Here is a 21,139-nt window from a genome sequence, read left to right as displayed (position 1 = left end):
AAACCACTAACTTTGTCCAAAAACCTCTCATGTTTAGCTGTTTTCCACTTTTTCTTTGATCATTTTAGCCTTTTTGGCCAGGGTGAAGGGAGTATCTGCCATCAAACAAGAAGACAGCCTCATGTAACTACGACAATGTTTGCTAGTTCACCTTACATGCATTAATGTAATAACGTGGTTAGCCTACTCAACGTAAATTACACACGAACAACATTAAGCTACTCACGCAGAGAAGAACGGCTGCTGCTGCATCATCATCCGTCATCATTTCTGCTACACTGGCAGGGCTAGGGGCCAGGACTCTCCTCTTTGGGGTTTTTGGGGGATATTGCTAACTCCGGGTCCGATAACAGGCAACCCACGCACAGTAGATGTGCTCGGTGTGAGGTCTCGCAGCAAGCTATCATACGGCGCATTTCTCAGCTTTTAAAAAAAACGCTATGCGTCACCAGCTGTTTCATCGGATTTGAGGTGTTACCTCCTTTGACAGTATCACAGTATCAGCTTAAAGCACTTGTTGCAGGCTGCGGAGTTTGCATATTTTGCTGTGAAGTACAGCCAGACTTTTGACCGCTTCGCCTTGGTCATTTTTAATCTGTAGCTCTGCTCTAAAAGAACGCACGTACCTGGACCCGCCTCCTATCCTCGGAAACGTAAAATGATTGGCTAGAAGTGTATCACAGCTCAGGAAAAAAAAAGCACCGAAATAAAGCACCGAAATGTGTGCTGCTTTTCGGTCTGGTTACTACCGTTTATGCACCGGACACCGGTACCCATCCCTAGTTTTGGTTGAAATAAGCTACATAGTGTGCTGTTTCAAACGCATTGTCAAAAATCAACTCTACTCAGAAAAATCAGGAAAAAGGATGTTAACCTTGATCTGTATCAAAATGAGAGAAAAACATATCCTAAAAGACAAAACACAAGCAGATCAGGTAAAACATCCTCATTGTTTAGAGGACAAAAATCAAGCGTTTGGGAGAAAAAAAACCCCCACTGCAAACCAAGGAATATATAGAATAGCATTTATTATTTACCAAAGTTGTAAAGAGCCTTCTTGCTGTGAGGTGACGGTGCTGATCACTGCACCAGCATGCCAGCTTACAAAGGCCAGAAATTTAAATCACCACTACTTCAACATCACTGTAAAGTCTGTGCTTGTCCTACATTCAGTGCTATTTTTTTTAGAACTGGGTTAAGTTCATTTTTAGATGGTTTCAAGTGGTGTTCATTTTAATAACTAGTGTAAATTGTTGACAGTGCCTTTGTTGTTATTTATATCTGAGTGACAGTGGCACTTTGACTAGGAATTTGCTTCAAAAGAAGAAATGTCAATACAGTTTGCATTTCGCTTAGAACTAGCAAAAAATATTTTACCATGTATATCTCTAAAAATAAGAAATGCCATAAGAAAGAACTTCTTTCTCCATCTTGAATTTGCTGTTGGTTTTAATGGAGGTTGCCCTGCCAATAACCTACAATCATTTCCAATAAAAGTTTCTCCTAATGCTGTTTTTGCTCCAGGATTTTTCCTGTTCTGGTCCAGAACCAAACTGTTTCTTCCCATGAGAAATCAGTTGCCTTCTATGACCCTTTTAAGCAGTTTGGGTTGTTTCCATCCTTGAAGCTATCTTAGTAGATCTGTTGATGGGCTTACTATAGCTGTGGTTGTTTGTTTCTGAATGTTTCCTCCTGAGGGACTTGTAAGAATTCAGCTGAAGTGAATAATAATGTGTTTATATAATTTCTTTGTTTTTAGATCACTTGACCTGCTTTACTTGAGACAAATATTCCCAAGTTAAAAATTGAGGGTGGAAATGGAATATGTTTAGGTCAATTGATATAAATATTTGTAATTGTGGGGGTGAAAATGGAGCACATAAGCCTGTTAAGCCAGTTTATAAAACAACAGGCCTAATGTATTCAATATTCTTTGCAATTAACTCTCTAAAAGCCTTCTGGGAAAGCATTGAGAAAAGCCTTTGCATATTTTCTGACTGACGTGTGCTCCCTTCAGTAACATATACTGATCACCAGTATTGAAGAGGTCTTAACCAGTGAGCAGGCAGTTAGTAGAACAGCGCACTTGCACATTTGATACAGCTAAGAAACTCTTCTACTGTTCTCTATGCCTAAGTTGTGCTTGTACAGTGTGTTCAGACAGTGGAAGATCTATAGTTATAGTGGCTGTAGCCGGAACCATCAGCCAAGTGAAGCAACATCGAGATAGCGGCCTGAACTGTATGATATGCTTACACAGTTTAATCGATTGAGTGCAAGCCACTCAAAAGAGATTAGTTCTCAATTATCTGACTCTAAATGATCAGTTTGTGATACTCATGAAATTCTTTTTTTTTTTTGTTTGTTTTTTTTACTAATTGATGTAGATCTCCGGACTTTCATGACGAGATTAAGATCAAACTGCCCGCCTCTCTGTCAGACCACCACCACATTCTTTTCACCTTTTACCATGTCAGCTGCCAGCAGAAGCAGAACACACCACTGGAGACCCCTGTGGGATACACGGTAAAATCATGTGATAATGCACGTGTGTATAATTTCAAATTTGTGCTCTGTTCTTTCATAGCTGTGAATTTAGACACACCCACTTCAAACCCCATTTGCAAAAAGACACAAATGAAAGAAATTTAACTGAAAATAGCACAAGTACAACATATGGAAGGGTGAAAAAAAGATTCATTTATTTAGCGAGATGTTTACACAGCCTATAAATCTTTTTCAAAACAGTCACTCACATTCTCCTAGTGAATTTAGAAGATGTATGTGTATTGTTTATCATTTATCTCTCTTTTTTTGTGTGCAGTGGATTCCCATGTTGCAGAACGGGCGTCTGCGAACGGGACACTTCTGTCTGCCCGTGTCTCTGGAAAAACCACCACAGTCCTACTCTGTTCTCTCCCCAGATGTAAGATGCATTTTTTAAGCTTATATTGAATGAAACAAGCATAATGCAGAGAGATGAGCTAAAGGAGAACTTCTAATGTTTCTATATTAAATATAACTAGTGTTCTATATATGGGATTCCCAGGATGCACTTCAGAAATCATTAGTATATAATACTGCATTATCACAAGCAAATCAGATAACCTGGCCCTTCCTTTCATTGTTTCTCTCTGTTATGTAAGGGCCACTCGGATTTACTCTCCCGTTATTGTACCTTCAGGTCCCTCTCCCGGGCATGAAGTGGGTAGACAACCACCGAGGAGTATTCAATGTAGAAGTGGTCGCTGTTTCAACCATCCACACACAGGTAATAGTACTAAGCACAACGGCTTCACAGTAGCTACAGTAGTTTTGTGCATTTTTCAGATTCATTAGTTAAATTATGTCCTAGAATGTAAAACCTTAGAATAGCAACATAACCTGTTATTTTGAAACAAAGATGGACAGATTTATTATTGTAATGTGACTCAAAATATTTCACTTAACGTTAATAGAAAAACATTATTTTCACACCTAAACTGTAATTCTTTCCCAGCACCAGTTTATTAGGTAGTGACTCTTACCTTACCAGTAATTTACTGAGGCCTACTCCATCTCTGATTTGACTGTGGTGTTGGGAGGGGCTTGACCATGGCTTCTAGGAACCCAGCTGGGACTAATGTGCTCATAAATCACTGTTCTTGGCACAGATTAGACTTGTTGGATTCTCCTGTGTACTTGTAGCAATGTTCGGCTTGCGGTTTTTACTCGGGGAGCCAACTTGCTGGTTTAGCAAAGAATACAGAGGAATAGATCCAAGCTTACTTTTGTTGACTTTCTTCCCCTTTAGCTTTTTCATCCTTGTACGCAATTGTGTTTTCTAATTCTTGCCCTCTTCTTCTCTTGGTATTTTTTTTCTATCCATTAATCTTTGTCACATTTCTTTCTTCCTTTATCTCCTTTTTACGTGATTTTCTCTGTTTGCCACTTCCACATTATGGTACTGACATTTGTTTTTGCCAAAAAACTTTCTCTCTCTTATTAACCTCATCTCTACCCCCATTCCTCCAACTCTCCATCATTAGGACCAGTACCTGGATAAGTTCTTTGCGTTGGTGCATGCCCTGGATGAGCACATGTTCCCAGTAAGGATAGGAGACATGCGAATCATGGAGAACAACCTGGAAACTGAGCTCAAGTCCAGCATTGCAGCACTAAACTCATCCCAACTTGAACCAATAGTTCGATTCCTTCACCTTCTACTTGACAAGTTGGTGTTGCTGGTAGTGCGCCCGCCCGTCATTGCTGGACAGATAGGTATGATAAAGGCCTGCAACAGATAAAAACGAAAGGCTACACTTGTAATTATGTTAACTAGCAGAAAGCTCTTCTTTTTGTCTTTAGTGAATCTTGGGCAAGCATGTTTCGAGGTGATGGCCTCCATAGTGAACCGGCTTCATAAGTACCTGGACACCAACCAGGACATGCATGGCCGCAACAGCCTGCTGTCTTCATACATCCACTATGTCTTCCGCTTGCCCAGCACCGACCCCAACTCACCCTCGCCAGGTACAGTGACTACAGTGTCCTCCCATTTTTCTTTATCCTGAATCTTCTTCTATTTTCTCCTTTTAAGTTAACCCCTTTCAACCCTTAACTCATCAAATCTTCCTGCCATAATTTTCTTTATCTATTTCTTTTCATCTTTTACTATTTTTTTCCTCCCACATCCATTTTGTCTTCTACCTGCTCAACACAGACACCAACTCATCCTTAACAGGTAGATATGGCCAGCGTCTGTACATCACAACAGATTTAGCCTTTGGATAAAAGTTACAGTTGTTTTTTTGGTGTATTGACTAGGGATGGGTATCGTTTAGGTTTTATCCGATACCAGTACCAAACCGGTACTTTTGAAACGGTGCCGGTGCTTAAACGGTGCTCGAACCGGTGCTTAAAGAATGGAGAACACAAAATTGGTCCAAAAACCTCTCATGTTCAGCTGTTTTTTTTGTAAAAAGATAACAATGTTAGCCTTTTCTGCAGCTATGGGGCATATAAGGTATCACTCTTGGCTGGAAGCAGTGCTTAAACAATGAAAAAAAACACAAACTTTGTCCAAAAACCTCTCATGTTTAACTGTTTTCCACTTTTTCTTTGATCATTTTAGCCTTTTTGGCCAGGGTGAAGGGAGTATCTGCCATCAAACAAGAAGACAGCCTCATGTAACTACGACAATGTTTGCTAGTTCACCTTACATGCATTAATGTAATAACGTGGTTAGCCTACTCAACGTAAATTACACACGAACAACATTAAGCTACTCACGCAGAGAAGAACAGCTGCTGCTGCATCATCATCCGTCATCATTTCTGCTACACTGGCAGGGCTAGGGGCCAGGACTCTATTCTTCGGGTTTTTGGGGGATGTTGCTAACTCCGGGTCCGATAACAGGCACCACACCCGCAGTAGATGCGCTCGGTGTGAGGTCTCGCAGCAAGCTATCAAATACGGTGCATTTCTCGGCTTTAACAAAATTCTATGCGTCGCCAGGTGTTTCCTCAGATTCGAGAAGTTACCTCCTTTGCACAGTATCAGCTTAAAGCACTTGTTGCAGGCTGCTGAGTTTGCATCTTTTGCTGTGAAGTACAGCCAGACTTGGACCGCTTCGCCTTGGGCATTTTTAACCTGTAGCTCTGCTCTAAAAGAACGTACGTACCTGGGCCCGCCTACTACGCTTGCAAAGGTAAAATGATTGGCTGGAATCCAAAGTGTATGACATTTCAGGAAAAAATAAAGCACCGAAATGTGCGCTGCTTTTCGGTCTGGTTACTACCGTTTATGTCATGGCACCGGATACCGGTACCCATCCCTAGTATTGGCTTGTATTTGGTATATACAGGTTTTTGGGGTTTTTTGCAGTGGCTTTTGTTGTTAAGCCATCCACTGCCAGAAGTGTTAATAAACTACTCTGAAATGATGGGTTAATTACTGGATAGTTAGGTGCAGTGGCTCATCGAAGTCCTATTTTCCTCATTTTCTTTTTGTTGTGTGTCACCAAAGGCCCAGGAGGGTTGGGAGGTTCGGTTCACTATGCCACCATGGCTCGCTCAGCTGTTCGACCAGCCAGCCTTAACCTCAACCGCTCCCGTAGTCTTAGCAACAGTAACCCCGACATCTCCGGTACGCCCACCTCTCCTGACGATGAGGTCCGCTCCATCATTGGCAGCAAGGTAAGGTCTTCAAGTCATACACGACCCTTTCTCTGAGTGGTCATTCAGTTTTCTGTTAAATCTTTAACGAAGCACTAAAATTCTTACATGTGGTCCAAATGTGGCCTGAACGCACGCTCATATTTTTGGGAGCACTTTGCTCTAAATTTGGCTCATACATACTCCATGTGGATGTCAGATACTGTAGTTAATTATTTAACACTGTTGTAATGTAGGAGCTCTTGCTCTGTGATGTATTTTTAGACAGACTCGTGTAAGGTATTTGTACTGAATATGTGTATCTTAAACCACACAAGGTAGAGGCCTCCCTCTGCACAGTGACCCACAGTTTTATCAACATGTAAACTGCATGAGCGTTGTGCAAACACAAGCTTGAACATCTTATCTCTCCAACCGTTGTACGAGCAACCTGTCACACACATATACTCACTCACTCACATGCTATGCACAAATAATGCTTATTATGCATTGTGAAAAATGTACGTTGTATTTAGTTTAAAGTCAAATCAGTCAAGATTAAATATTGTTTCAATAGCCATGTCTTTTCTGAGGACTCTAACAGTAGTATAGTCTCTTCAGTCTTTTTTTGATTTCTTTGTTCCTTTTTATTTCATTTTATTCTTTTAATTGAGGTCATGTATTTTGTCTCATATAATTTGGGAGTTCCCACTTCAAACTTTTTTTTCATATAACCCCCTCAAAAAACCCAACAAATACGTGAACAGTGACTGAATGATGTAATGTGCCTTTCTAATGGTCTTGCTATATTTGTAACCATGACATGATGGATGCAGCCCCTTTTTTTGATGAGTTTCCTTTTGCTGCTAATACTTAACTAAACCATTCTTCTCTTGTCTCTTAGGGAGGGGTAGTTGTTGTTGGGGTGGGGGTTTAACGCAGAGAAGGAAAGGGAGAGAGAGAACCTTTGTGCTTTGCTCCTATGTGGTGATGATTTTTAATTTACTGACAGCTAACCGTTTTGAGGCCCTTGGCATCGTCCAGCTGTCCTGACCTCTGAACCTCTTTAACTTGTCATTATTCCTTCCCTCCTCCTTCTCCCCCCCGTGCTGCTCGCTTGTTCCCTTGCTTCCTGCCTGCCTTGTGTCCTTTGACCCTGGCCCCCCTAGGGCTTAGACCGATCCAACTCGTGGGTGAACACCATGGGCTCTAAGAGTGCCCCCTGGGGATCCAGCCCTGGGTCCGCTCCAGAAACCATGCAGGTGGTTTTATGAATGCCCCGTCCTCCACTTTGCCTCACGACAAAAACAACCTACACTTAAGGGATACTGAGATATTTGGAGTTTTGGCTTAGTTGTGTGCTTTGCTGGAATCATTAATAGCGAGGCATATCGGGTATATCAGTGCTTATCCATTCTAAGGTTTTTCATTTTTGTGTCTTTTTATTTTGTCATGCTCACACCTTTCATTAATATTTTCAGCCTATCCTTCAAGCTCTTTGCAGTGGTTTTAAGTGACCTGGCTGTGATGCGGACCACATTTTGCTTTTTTAAAAATTCAAAGTACACATATTTCTAAACCACACACAAAGTGGCTAGTATCAAAGACTCTAAAGACAAAGACATAAAAGACCAAAACTTCAGAATATTACAGTATTCTGTTATACCTCAAGTCACAACCCTCCCATTAATCCCATACGTGGGAGTCACAGCCGCCTCCATGACCCTCCAGTCATGTTAGTCTTAGGTGTCAGCCCTCTTTGCGAATCACATCTAACACATCTCTTTTTTTCTCTGTATCTGCATTAAAAGTAGCCAAAATTAAGATGTATCCAAATATAGGCCAGAGCAATCCATGGTAGCAGTTTCTCAGATATTGTTGACCTCTCTTCTGGGTTTACTGTGATCAGTCATTGCTAGCCTAAATCCAACACAATCTTTCAGAGAATAATTGGGTTGGTAGAGAAAACGAGAGTTGTGTTAGAATTCCATCAGCAGACTAGTCGTTCTTTTTTTATGCTTTTTTTTTATTATTTATCTCCCCCCCCCCTTAAAAAAAATCCCTCTTTCCCTCTATGGATTTCCTCTGCTCTCAGCTAGTTAACCTGCATGACCCTCTCCTAACACCCCTCATTTCAACCACAGTTCATTTATTTCTGGAGCATGGTATATCTGTGAGTGTGACTGTGCATCTACGTGTGTGGTCTTTGTCTGCCTCAATTTCCATCTTAATGTGATCTTAAGTCCTCTGTCATTTTAATTTGTCATAACATATTAATTTATACAAATATAAAAATAAATGGGCATATTGTAGCCATAGAATCACACCTAGCTTACCACAGTAAATGTGCATAGACTGGCAGAGCACATTCATAATAAGCATTTAGCATAGGATGTTGTCCAGCTACCTGCAATAAAACCATCTCTGAGGTCTTGTATTTACCTGGAGGGATGCAGAATGGCTCATTATTAAGCAATGGCTACAGTGTTGCACAAAAGCATTATTAATGTTGAGACTACATTTGATTGCACTTTTGTGTAGCCATTTTGCATCTCTACCATAAGATGCTCAAACTATTGATGTATCAGCTGTTTTAGATTATGGGTACAATGCTTTTCAAGTGCTGTGGCCCTGTCCTGTGTCTGTTGTTTTGTGTCTTCATGTATGAAAATGTCCAACAGATCACAAAAGTGTGTGTGTGTGAGGGGGCTGTGTTACTCAGCACGCACGTTTTGCCTGTGTGCTGAGGAAGAAGGTGCAACCCCACTCTCTCGTTGCTCCTCCACTAACCTTGCTGTCACCGTTCCATTCATCCCACTCATAGGCCATGGAGCGCTGTGGCAATCGCATGTCTTCGCACACTGAGAGCGCCAGTTTCTTGCAAACTTTAACAGGACGGTTGCCCACAAAAAAGGTAGAGCCACTTGCACTGGGGGAGGAGCCGACCCCCAGCCACCTCTTGTCCTCCTCCTCCTCACCTGTCTTGTCTGTGGATGTGTGCCTCTGGATTGATTGATGTCGTATTTGGTTGTTGTGGAGTCTTGTTGAATGCTGTATGTCACCGATCTGCCTCTTGTTCTCAATATGAGGATATTTTGATGTGATGTGAATGTTGGTTGTAATCTGGCTAACACTGACTATTGGAAAGTCTTTTTTTATTGTCCACCGCTCAGTCACAGAGTGCAAATTGTATCTGGTTTTCATTTAAAAAAATCTGATACTGTTTGACTTTCAGTCAGGTGCTATGTTACCATAGGACATACTTACCAGTAAACATACAGACAGGTGGGCGGGTATGTTTAGTGTCGTATCGGGACAAAGTTCATAATTTTCACTTAGGTTGAAAAAATTCAATTTATAATAGAATTTTTAAGCAGGTGTAGTTTACTTGGTGTTTTATACCAAGCTGTGTGTCTGCTATAACAACCTTAAACTCTTTAATAAAATAATTCTTTCCAGTAGGCAGTACAATACAGGTTTAAAATGATGTATTTAAGACTTACCAGTCTGATGAAAAGTCAGTATGTTAGCCAGACTTGTGGTGGATTTTAGTGTTGCATAAAATACACACAACTCGAAAAATGTTATTTTTGCATAATAAGACGACCAAATGTAAAAAAATTAATTAATTAATTAATTAAAAAATGTTGTTCTTTGTAAAACTAGAATTATTTTTCTGTCTTTAAAAGAGAGAAATGTATTTTAGTCATATACATTAGGTCGCACTACAAAATACTGCAGTTTCCATGGTGAAAGGAGTGCATCATTTGTTAAAAGCAAAAATGTTGCACACGTCTATAACAGTTTTTTTTTTTATTAATATCTAACTGTCTGCAATGAAGTTCATTTTCAGCTTTGGAGGAGCAGAAGCTTTACTGGGCTGTCTTGTTCTTTCATATAGAGAATCTAGTACGCGTTCTTATTTGTTCTATATTCCTGGTCACAACAGTTGATACCTGCTAGCAGGTTATGTCTGTAGCCAATCTAAAACTTCTTTTATGTCATAACCCATGAAAATAAATACATTTTGAGATCTATCTGACCAGGCGAACTAAGTATAGATTATGCTTGGTTACTTTTTCTGGTGCCTCACATTATCTCTGTCTGGCTGTACTGCTTTCCCTTTCCCTCTCTGTCCATCCCTCTTTCTTTGTCTCCGTTTTGATTTTCTGACTCAGCTCTTCCATGAAGAGTTGGCTCTCCAGTGGGTGGTGAGCAGTGGAAGTGTACGTGAGGGTGCTCTGCAACAGGCCTGGTTTTTCTTTGAACTCATGGTAAGAAAACAAAATCTGGATAAAGTGTAACACATGTGGGTCTGTCTGACATTGTTCTTTTTGTGTAAAAATAAAAAATAATATTAATAATGATAATAAAACTTGCCAACAGCTTATGTTTTAACCCAATGAACACCTTTACCTCAGGTGAAGAGTATTACCCACCACCTTTACTTCACTGACCGCTTAGAGTCACCCAGGAAGAACCGTTTCCCAGAACGCTTCATGGACGACATCACAGCTCTGGTCAGCACCATCGCTGGTGACATTGTCTCTCGCTTCCAAAAGGTAAATAATGACCCAGTTCTGTGTCTTGAGGTGTTTGTAAGAGGCTTGTCAGTTTGGATTGGAACAGGAATTTGCAGGATTGTTATATATGGGAAAGTTGGAAAAAGGAATCTTATGAGTTGTTAAAACTGTAAAAGAAGTTGTATGTTCATATATTTTTGTCATTTCTGGACATTATTTTGTGGCATATTAAGTTTTGGGGTGTAATTTCCAAGGCATGCCCGTGACATGTATAAAGCATGTTTTCTCATCCGTTCAGGATCTGGAGCTGGTGGAGAGGCTGAACATGAGCCTGGCCTTCTTTCTCAATGACTTGCTGTCAGTTATGGACCGAGGTTTTGTCTTCAGCCTGATTAGGGCATACTGGAAACAGGTAAATGAGTTTGTTTTTCTCGGTCTTTTGGTTTTTAATTTTTAAATTGCCATGGCTGTCAGGATCAGTATGACTGGAAAAAAGCCAGGTGAGTGCCGAAATTTCTGATTAGGCCTTCATTAAACTATTTAAAGCGTGGATCTCCTTTTTGTGCATTTCAGCTTTATTTACAGCACTATAACAGCCTAATATGTGATGACATTTCAACACTTTCCTTTACTGCACATGCTCCATTTTTGTTTGTAATATGTAAATGAGTATTTTCTGTTACCTTTTTCTAGGTGTCCACAAAGCTTTATGCTTTACAGAACCCAACCCTGGAGTCTTTGCGGCTTGATTTCTTAAGGATTGTTTGCAGTCATGAACACTACGTCACCCTCAACCTGCCCTGCAGCCTGCTCACACCACCTGCCTCTCCTTCTCCCTCTGTGTCCTCAGCAACATCGCAGGTCAATTTTTACTCTTAAAAGGCTGAAACTCTGAAAATTTCAGCGTACAGATGTTAGATTTATGTACAGTCCAACACTATTAATAGTGTCTCTTATCTCTCACAGAGCTCTGGCTTCTCCACACACGTCCAGGACCAAAAGATAGCCAACATGTTTGAGCTGTCTGTCCCCTTCAGAGAACAGCATTATCTGGCTGGACTGGTACTGTCTGAACTGTCAGTAATACTGGACCCAGACAATGAGGGGTGAGAAGATGTTTTAATTAAGAAAGATTCTAAATGTGAATGTGTTTTATTGTCTGAATCTTCCCGTGATTGAGCTAAAACATTCCATTTCGTTTCCTTTTAAATTTGTTTTGCTTCTTCTCTTTCGTATTGTGTGCTGTAGGATGTTCGGTCTGCATAAGAAAGTAGTGAGCGTTGTTCACAACCTCCTTTCCAGCCACGACTCTGATCCTCGCTATGCCGACCCTGAAGTCAAGGCCCGTGTTGCTATGCTTTACCTGCCTCTTATCAGCATTGTCATGGAGGCACTGCCTCAACTCCACGATTTTACAGGTACAGGTGACATTTTTAGTATGAAGCAGCTTAAGAGTTAGCAATGTACGAATCTTTTGATTACTTTTTTGATTTTTTTTTTTAAACCTTTACATTAGTTTAAATATTTTCTCAGGTCTTCTTTCAATTTTGTCAAGATAATTTCCTTGTCAAAACACAAATGTATTATCTTCCTCAGTTTTTATCTTTGTCTGCTGTCTCATGTCTGATTATTTGGCAACTTATGTTCTTTCCTTTTTGTTTTATTAGAGTCACATAATCAGTGGGGTCGACCGGGCGGCCCTCAGGGGGCAGCTGTTGGCACCAGCGGAGAAGAGACAGAGGGAGAAGGTAACAGCATGATCAGTCAGACTGTCGCCATGGCAATAGCAGGCACCTCAACCGCATCTCCGATGTCCCGACCGAGCAGCTTCTTGCTCAACTCGCAGGTAAGACACAGTGACTGTATCAATTTATCTGCAGTTAATGGAAATATCTCAGTGCCGTGTGCTGCTTCCTCCTTTTGTGTTCTCGCATTCCAGGCGAGTCGTCAGCACGGGAGCTTCTCGGCCGAGTCCAGTCGGAGCCTGCTGATCTGTCTGCTGTGGGTGCTAAAGAATGCTGATGAGCTCGTGTTACAGAAATGGTTCACAGACCTGTCAGTGTCCCAGCTCAACCGCCTTCTGGATCTCCTCTACCTCTGCGTCTCCTGCTTTGAATACAAGGTAACATCAACAATCACTGCCTAACAGTTTGAGCTAATTAAGCATTAATTACCCACCTGAGAGCGCACTGCATACTGGGGGAATCTACATTGTGGGTTACGTCCACCTCTTCTGTTTATTTTCTATATTAAAATTGGGGGCGCTCATGCGCCTGGATAATATTTCTGATTGAAACTTGGTGAAACTACAAAACTAAACTTTTGCATGTGCTCTAGTACTAACTTAACTAAAAATATTTTCACATTTACCATCTAACTTTACATTTCTTTTCAAAAGGTTCTATAATTATCTATTTCCTTCTGTGTGTTTCAAGCTCTTTATGCTATGCTGTGTGTTGGTTGTTTGCTGTGCTGTGCTTGCATATTTGCTTTTCATGCTACTAACCCGCTTTGCTTGCTTGGTGCTTCGCTGCAAGTAACTTCCCTGCTGTGTGTGTTCTCTGTCCGTCCATTCACCCTCTACCTCATGGATACAAGGCCCATGTTGTGTTCACCATGCAGGGGAAGAAGGCGTTTGAACGCATGAACAGCCTAACCTTTAAGAAATCCAAAGATATGAAGGCCAAGCTGGAGGAAGCCATACTGGGCAGCATTGGGGCCAGACAGGAAATGGTGCGACGCAGCCGGGGGCAGCTAGGTGAGATTTAAACTTCAGGCACACTCACACAGTTGCAGGTAGGAAGAAATAAATGCTGAGAAGCAAAATTTAAGGATTACACCAACACAATAATCAGTGTATTCTGCTTTTTTCCTGGACACAGGTGCATGCATACATACGTCTATTTAGCTGTGCCTTTTGAAAGTACTGTAAATATAGCTACAGCCAGTTTGTCACGTTTTTTGTGTGCAGGGAGCCTCTTTCATCACTGTTTAAAAAAGAAATGGTAAATAATGTTTCCCCATCATCTAGAGCGGAGTCCATCTGGCAGTGCTTTTGGCAGCCAGGAAAACCTTCGATGGAGAAAAGACATGACCCACTGGAGACAAAACAGCGAAAAGATGGACAAGTATGGTCTTTTGAACTGTTGAAGGGCATTTTTCTGATTACTGTTTCATGCACAAAAAAACACAACAGTTTTTTAATAATCTAAAGAGCTTGCAAAGAAAAGCGACTGGACTTCTTTAAGTTTCTTAAAGACATTCACCTCTCAGAAGTTTCTTCAGTTCTAAGACCAAATGGTGGAGAGTCCAAGGTATTTAAGCCCTAGTGGGAGTCTCCATAGTCTCCACTGCCTCGGTTGTAGGTATGCAATTGAAGAGTGAGACCACATCAAAGGACACAAGAGGTCCAGTCGCTTTTCTTTCCAAGCTTCTTAGATTACCATGACCTGGATGACTGAGGAACTACACATACATGTTTTTTAATGGCATTGTGGAACTTTATTCTCTTAGGGGCACATGCACGAGTCAGGTCTGTTTCCAATTGCATTTTAAATTTACATAAAATAGGCAGAAGTTGAACTAAAAAGCTGGTCCCATTTCTCAGTAATGCTGCAAATAAAGCACTTAAGAGAAAGACACTCTAACAAGGTAAAGGACTTAAAGTTCAAAATGAACCTCAGGTAGTGGAAAACCATGAGATGGAAATGGTTTTTCTTTCATGTATGAAAAGAATCTCAAAGATTTCTCATCAGTCCAGATTTAAAGTTTGGCTTCATGGTCATATTCATTTTTTGTGGCACCACTCCATTATTGCATCTTTATTTTGATTTAACAGTAAATTGTTTACTTATACCCTTTACAGGATGCCACTGCCAAGGTTTGGACAATGTACACAGTGGATTTTAAGCAATCAATATGTGATTGCAGTGCAGACTTTTAGCTAAAGTATCTCTATCTCTTATCTAAAAGTATCTCTATAACGCGGGAGCTTAAAGCTTGAAGGTTTTGCATCTTTTTGCCAATATTTTTTGTCCAATGATGACAAAAAATATAGCATTATGTCTTTTTGTTTTACTGTTTTAATTTTAATTCCTGTTCTTTTATCATTTCTGCTCCAGCATTTGTCTTCTGTTAATTTCCATTTGTTCTCTCATGTCACTGTGTGTTAATGTAGGAGTCACAGATCAGTCAGGTATTGTATGGTCCACATTTGCTGTGTGCTCCTTTAAATTCCTCCCTGCTTTAGTGCCTCTTTTAAGGTGTACTGCCATGCATGTGGGAAGTCCGACAGGTGAAGTGGATGCAGACTGAACTGATTAGCTTGTATTTGATTCTTAGCTTTCACCAAGTCATGAACAATTTTTTGAATTAACATAATTTTGAGTGAGATACTTTAACACTTTAGCAACTAATGCAATCAGTGATTTGTTCACATTCATTTCCTTTCCATTTTAACTTAAGTTCACACATGCACATCAGAGCACCAAGAGAGTCCCCCTGATCCTGACCCTGACCCTCAAATCCCTTGTCCCATCAGTCCCTCTGTCCTGGTAACAACAAACTCTGCATTGGGGTTGGTAGTGGTTGCAGTGGGCCTGTTCTGCTTTTTAACCAGTGTGCTTGTTTTTCTGGGGTCCTGACTGATGTTGCTCCCTGGTTGATGTTGCCGGGGGGGAAGTCAAATGTGGCAAAAGCTTTTTTTCTTATCGGTCACCTATTCAGTTCTGTATTGTTTCAGTTCAATCACAGGCATTTTAGGACATGTAGACTAACAAAATAAAAGTCACTGCGTTCTTCTTGTAGATCAGGAATAATGGGTTGCTTTTTTCTAACTTTAAATTATGCCAGTCTTTTAATGCCTTTCATATTTCCTCTAAGAAAAGAGCAGATAGGTTTAGGCTAACTGTCTCTCAGTGTAGGGCTTTCTTTGATTTTGCCAGAAAAAAACCAAATAGCGTAAACATACTGTTTTGTGTTTTAGACACAGCTGGCTGAGCATCCACACCACACATAACATGTTTTTCCTCTAAATTTTCTTCATTGTTCATGATTCTGTGCAGTGGATTAATGTGGTGACTGGAAGCTCATGCAGCGCTCAGTGGCACATCATCAACACCGCAATGTATGAGTTCAGTTTGTGACGGCGTCGTCTTGTGTCTGTGCAGGACGAGAGCAGAGCTGGAACATGAAGCTCTTATTGATGGTAATCTCGCAACAGAGGCCAATTTAATAATACTTGATACTCTGGAGATTATTGTACAGGTATGTAAGCGAAGAAGACGTATCCACACTAAATGGAAACAGGCATATATTCCCAGTCAGGCTGTGTTCAGAGGCCTATTACAGCTGCTTATAAGTCCTTTTCCCTCCAGACGGCATCAGTAACGGAATCCAAGGAGAGTATCCTGGGTGGAGTGCTGAAGGTGCTGCTCCACAGCATGGCCTGCAACCAGAGCGCCCTCTACCTTCAGCATTGTTTTGCCACACAGAGGGCCCTGGTATCTAAGGTTAGACTACTGGGCTTTCTTTATGTGTGAAGCATGCTTATTTCATCTTCCAGGCTTACATAGTAATAAATACTTCTCTCTCTGCCTGTGTAGTTTCCCGAACTACTCTTTGAGGAAGAAACAGAGCAGTGTGCTGATCTGTGTCTGCGACTGCTGAGGAGCTGCAGCAGCAGCATAAGCACGATCAGATCCCATGCCAGTGCTTCCCTCTACCTCCTCATGAGGCAAAACTTTGAGATTGGCAATGTAAGTACAGAGGTGATGGGTTGAACAAGTTAGAGCTGTGGAATGTGGCTGTACTATAACAAATAACATATTTGTTAACTTTAATTCACCTGGTTTATCTGAATACCAAACTGTGCAGTCATAGCAAACTTTAGTTCAGTTACTGATGTATGCATTATTGAAAGCAGACTTTGTGCTAATATCTTTTTAGAAATTATATGTATAGTGCTTCCTTCTCTCTTCATATGTCGGCAGAAAGCCAACAGCTTTGATAACATGTGTGTTTTTTCTTTTTGCTTGAACTTTTAGAACTTTGCAAGAGTAAAGATGCAGGTGACAATGTCTCTTTCCTCGCTGGTTGGAACATCTCAGAATTTCAATGAGGAGTTCCTCCGTCGCTCTCTAAAGACCATCCTTACCTATGCAGAGGAGGATCTGGAGCTGAGGGAGACCACGTTCCCAGATCAGGTACTGGGTTCGCTATTTAGTTGTTTTCCATCACTGCTCGAAAAGGGAAAATATCCAGATTGCTGCTGATGTGATTCTCTGGACCTTTTACTTTGCAAACATGTCATCATCCCGGAGAAGGAGCTTCTTTATCCTGAGCCGTATTTTCTTGCTTTCAGGTTCAGGACCTTGTTTTTAATCTGCACATGATCCTGTCTGACACAGTGAAGATGAAGGAACACCAGGAAGATCCTGAGATGTTGATAGATCTCATGTACAGGTGCAAAACCCATGTGCAATGGAGCGATTTCTTTTGATTACTTAAAAGAGCATTTATTCATTGTAGTTGGTTAGTTAGTCAATATCTGGTTGTGGGTGTGATTTCCTGTGTGGTCTGTGTGTGCATTTGCATTTTTGTCCACTTAAAGGATTGCGAAAGGTTACCAGACATCTCCAGACTTGCGGCTGACGTGGCTCCAGAACATGGCTGGAAAGCACTCTGAGAGAAACAACCATGCTGAGGCTGCTCAGTGTCTGGTGCACAGTGCTGCCTTAGTGGCAGAATACCTAAGTATGCTGGAGGACCGCAAATATCTTCCTGTAGGCTGTGTCACCTTTCAGGTAGGAGCATTCCTGTGGTATTGTTTGTGCACATGTCTCTCCTCTACAGAAACACATTTCTTACAATGACTGTGCATGCACCATAACCTTCATTTGTTTTTAATATGTGTGGTTATGTGCTCTAGAATATTTCTTCAAATGTGCTGGAGGAATCTGCAGTCTCTGATGATGTAGTGTCACCAGACGAGGAGGGAATCTGTTCAGGGAAATATTTCACTGAGATCGGTCTCGTGGGTCTCCTAGAGCAGGCTGCTGCCTCTTTTTCCATGGTGAGAGATGGAAACATGAACCGATGCTTATTTCTTTGTTTTGTGTTTTTTACCTGCTATTATTTAAAATAATTGTTCATCCTTCCAGGCCGGCATGTATGAGGCTGTGAATGAGGTTTATAAGGTACTGATCCCGATTCACGAAGCCAACAGGGACGCAAAGAAACTAGCCACCATACATGGTAAACTACAGGAAGCCTTTGGCAAAATTGTTCATCAGGTAAACACACACACAAAGTAGACTACTTCTTCAAATCACAACTCCCAACAGTTTGTGGTGCCAAGCTGACACTGAATTTATGCAATTAAATTCTAAGATTAATTTTTTTATATCTCAGTGTGACCTAGATTTATTGTTTTCATTGTCTAACTTCCGCTATGAGAAGATTACATTTGGGATACACAAGGTTACTTCTGTTTTCTTTTTTTCTTATGTAAATCCACCAAAGCTGTTTTTATAAATAAATTCCAGACAGTGTCAGGAGAATCGGGTCAGGAAATTGTCTGGAGCAGTCCATGTCAGATACCTTATCACTGCTGGAAATACTCCATTTGTTTTTGTTTTATTTTATGTGGCACAATGCCTGGGTAGAGGGTGCAGGAGGCAGGGCTTAAAGGAATTCTCCAGAAAGTCATGGGCTCTCTTCAAACATAGTTTTAATTGGACATTCATAGACTTTGTTCTATGGAGCCAGCAGGGCAAAAATCGTTTCATATTTATAATGCATGCTTTGCATTCTCACATGTGGCTCATGCAAAAAATTGCTTGAGTGAACACAATTTAAGACGTGTGCGGTTGAATTAGAGTTAAGTAATTACGGTATAGTATCAAGATCAGCACTTACAATGAAAAGGAGAAATTTTTTTTGTCACTGTCATATGAATATATGCACAAGTACACTTTTCTCACACAGATTAACTGTCATGTTAAACAGCCAGTGTAGATGTATCAAGGCCAATTAACAAAAAAGGATGTTAGGAGCAAAGCTTCTTATCTGCAGGACTTTCAAAATGTACATACATCAGTCTCGATATGAGTCACTACACAGAAAAACAATGGATTCCAGTTAATGTTGCGTACACACCAGTTGTCACAGACACAGCTTTGCATGATCTTATCAGTTGGCAGTTAAATCCTAGTATATTTATTTATGCCTGATACCCACCATGCTTTACTTTTCTGTGAAGTATGAACTTAAGCATGCATGACATTTTGGATTCCAGCTGTGTTTTTTTTATTTGTATTTTTTGTTAAAGGCCAGTTGTGTGGATTGTGTGACACAGACGGGTTACAGTCATCTGGTGTGCAGAGCAACTGCTCTTGCAAAGCAGACTTTTTCATAGTGACAAAAACATTCATGTGTAAAGAAAGCATCCCTGTTTTTCTGTTTGTTTGTTTTTTAAAGAATATTTCTGTCACACGCTCTGTTCTCCAGCTCGACAACTTAGTAACCTGGATTCGTTTCAAAGCGTTCATTCTCCTTATTGTAACATCCTTTGTATGTGTGTGTGTGTGCGCGTGTCGGAGGGCGTATGCGTCTTGTCGTTCACATGTCCTGTATTCTCTTTGTTACGCAGAGTACTGGCTGGGAGGTAGGTGACTAAACAGCTCCTGCTTGGCCCTGCTCATGTGGTTTATCTTTTTGTATTTTCTTTTTATTTACTCTCATCTTTTTATTTGCTAGCTGTTGGCATTCTTCTTCTTTGTTACATACATCCAAATCCATTAACATCTGCAGACAACATCAACTGTCTGCCCCTTTACCCGCTGGGGACGCTCGCTGTCTAAGCAACAACACCCTTCACCGTTTTCCTCTCTCCTCACTCTTCTTACACTGCAAGAGGAGCTTGTGTTTGTGTCTTTTTTATTTTATTTTATTCTTTACATGTGACAGTGTTGACAGGCTGTGCATGGGAGCCATGGTGTGTGACACTAATGACAAAAGTCTCAGCGAATGCATCACCTGCACAATCCACCGTTTTACCCCCTCCATTCCTCATCTTCTATGTGTCTGCTGGGTGTGTCGGTGGGCACACACACGCGCGTCAGCTGTCACACTTCATCTCATCTTCAACCACAGGGCTCGATTTCAGTGCACTGTTTTGACATGAAAGGTGTCTGTTAGCCATCCCGCTGTAGCCGTGGGGTCATTCTTGCCACACACAATTAAATGAGCCTTTTAACACGCAAGGTGCTGCAGACTTTGGGTCGAGGCTGGAACCAAATTCTCCAAAGGCAGTTTGTTTTCTAAGAGGGTTCAACTCACAGTAATCTCAGGATTACTTGATTTATCCCTTTTGATTTTGATTGGTTGTTATTCTTGCCCTTTCTTTTAATAGTTTAAACTAAATCGACCCCTGACTTTTGTTTCATGCATTCTGTCCCTTTGTTAACAGTATTAACCTCTGAGTTCTCATGGTCTATTGCATGAATTGGACAGAGCACAGGAAGCGCACTGAGCGTGCATGGTGTGTTTCCGAGGGTTGTGGATTATTTGTTTTTTTTTCCCCTCACTTTTGTTTTTTTAAATTCTTCGCTGTCTGCCTTTGCATGATCTGGATCCTCCACAATGAGTTTCTGTTCTTTCTCACAATCAGTGGAGATATTTTTACTGTTGTGTGTTAGTTTGTGTTGTTTTTAAAATTCTCTGGAGGAACCCAATCCTGATTAAAATTTGTTCTGTTTTTTTTTTCCTTTTTGATTTCCCTGGTTGCCGACCCTTCCTTCTTTACTTAATTGTGTCTTGTGGTAAGTTTCTTAGTTTACAGGGTTTCCTTAATTACTGTTTAAAAACATTTTCAAATCAGTGGTTTAACTAGCAATACATGACTTGTATCTTTTTTTGATATTCCCTTAAGTTACCCTGATGCTTTATCTAAACATCTTGTGCATCAAGTTGTGTAGCATTTGCCTCAGATTTTCACATCATTTTCCTTTTTCCTGCCATACACGCACTTACACACTGGGCACTCATGGTGTACCTGCTGATTGATCTTGGGGCTTCCCTTTGGATGTTTCTTTCCAAGTAGAGGTCTAAGCAAAAAAAAAAAATTGGAGTTGATGGATGTTTTTCCTGTCAACAACTTCCAAAGACGTAACGGGGTGTTTGAGGTTGAAGTAGTTTTTGCCTTGTTTTGTTTCACAAACGTTTTCCCCTCCCGCTCCGTCTTTCTTTCTTTTTTTTGTTATCTGTCTGTTTGTGACTTTAAGGCTTCTATTTAGAAAACTTTGGTGCTGCTTTGATCTGTGAACTTGAGCTGTTTTTATTCTTAACATGGGAAAAAATTGCACACATGAAGAACACAAGCACTTACAAGCTGGGTGCAAAGGAGATGTCGAGTTCATGTTGACAACAATAGATACATTTCAGACACTGCGGGGTGTTTTTCCTGGCTTAGATTGGGATTTT

General features: G+C 40.8%; 1 protein-coding gene across 7 annotated transcripts in view; it reads left to right on the top strand.

Annotated features, from left to right (window-relative positions):
* Positions 1–21,139, top strand: part of dock7 (dedicator of cytokinesis 7) — a 46,939-nt gene that overhangs the window by 20,565 nt on the left and 5,235 nt on the right. For 2 of the 7 annotated variants that reach the window (XM_085436927.1, XM_085436926.1), the window contains exons 17-45: positions 2,388–2,526; positions 2,825–2,926; positions 3,185–3,271; positions 4,029–4,260; positions 4,348–4,512; positions 4,703–4,723; positions 6,007–6,176; positions 7,304–7,396; positions 8,959–9,048; positions 10,313–10,408; positions 10,556–10,696; positions 10,956–11,069; positions 11,351–11,518; positions 11,624–11,763; positions 11,906–12,075; positions 12,325–12,503; positions 12,597–12,779; positions 13,256–13,415; positions 13,689–13,785; positions 14,835–14,852; positions 15,826–15,922; positions 16,033–16,167; positions 16,261–16,413; positions 16,702–16,860; positions 17,019–17,119; positions 17,268–17,460; positions 17,586–17,729; positions 17,818–17,949; positions 19,308–19,322. In XM_085436927.1, the coding sequence (XP_085293053.1) occupies positions 2,388–2,526; positions 2,825–2,926; positions 3,185–3,271; positions 4,029–4,260; positions 4,348–4,512; positions 4,703–4,723; positions 6,007–6,176; positions 7,304–7,396; positions 8,959–9,048; positions 10,313–10,408; positions 10,556–10,696; positions 10,956–11,069; positions 11,351–11,518; positions 11,624–11,763; positions 11,906–12,075; positions 12,325–12,503; positions 12,597–12,779; positions 13,256–13,415; positions 13,689–13,785; positions 14,835–14,852; positions 15,826–15,922; positions 16,033–16,167; positions 16,261–16,413; positions 16,702–16,860; positions 17,019–17,119; positions 17,268–17,460; positions 17,586–17,729; positions 17,818–17,949; positions 19,308–19,322 (3,694 nt within the window). The remainder of the gene's footprint in view (positions 1–2,387; positions 2,527–2,824; positions 2,927–3,184; positions 3,272–4,028; positions 4,261–4,347; positions 4,513–4,702; positions 4,724–6,006; positions 6,177–7,303; positions 7,397–8,958; positions 9,049–10,312; positions 10,409–10,555; positions 10,697–10,955; positions 11,070–11,350; positions 11,519–11,623; positions 11,764–11,905; positions 12,076–12,324; positions 12,504–12,596; positions 12,780–13,255; positions 13,416–13,688; positions 13,786–14,834; positions 14,853–15,825; positions 15,923–16,032; positions 16,168–16,260; positions 16,414–16,701; positions 16,861–17,018; positions 17,120–17,267; positions 17,461–17,585; positions 17,730–17,817; positions 17,950–19,307; positions 19,323–21,139) is intronic. The other 5 variants (XM_085436928.1, XM_085436930.1, XM_085436929.1 and 2 more) reach the window with 5 other exon arrangements.

This window comes from Copadichromis virginalis, linkage group LG17 (genome assembly GCF_057382275.1).
Source record: "Copadichromis virginalis isolate Kocher_CV1m ecotype Utaka linkage group LG17, C_Virginalis_male_GT1.1, whole genome shotgun sequence".
Taxonomy (NCBI): domain Eukaryota; kingdom Metazoa; phylum Chordata; class Actinopteri; order Cichliformes; family Cichlidae; genus Copadichromis; species Copadichromis virginalis.
This window is presented reverse-complemented; position numbering and strand designations above follow the sequence as displayed.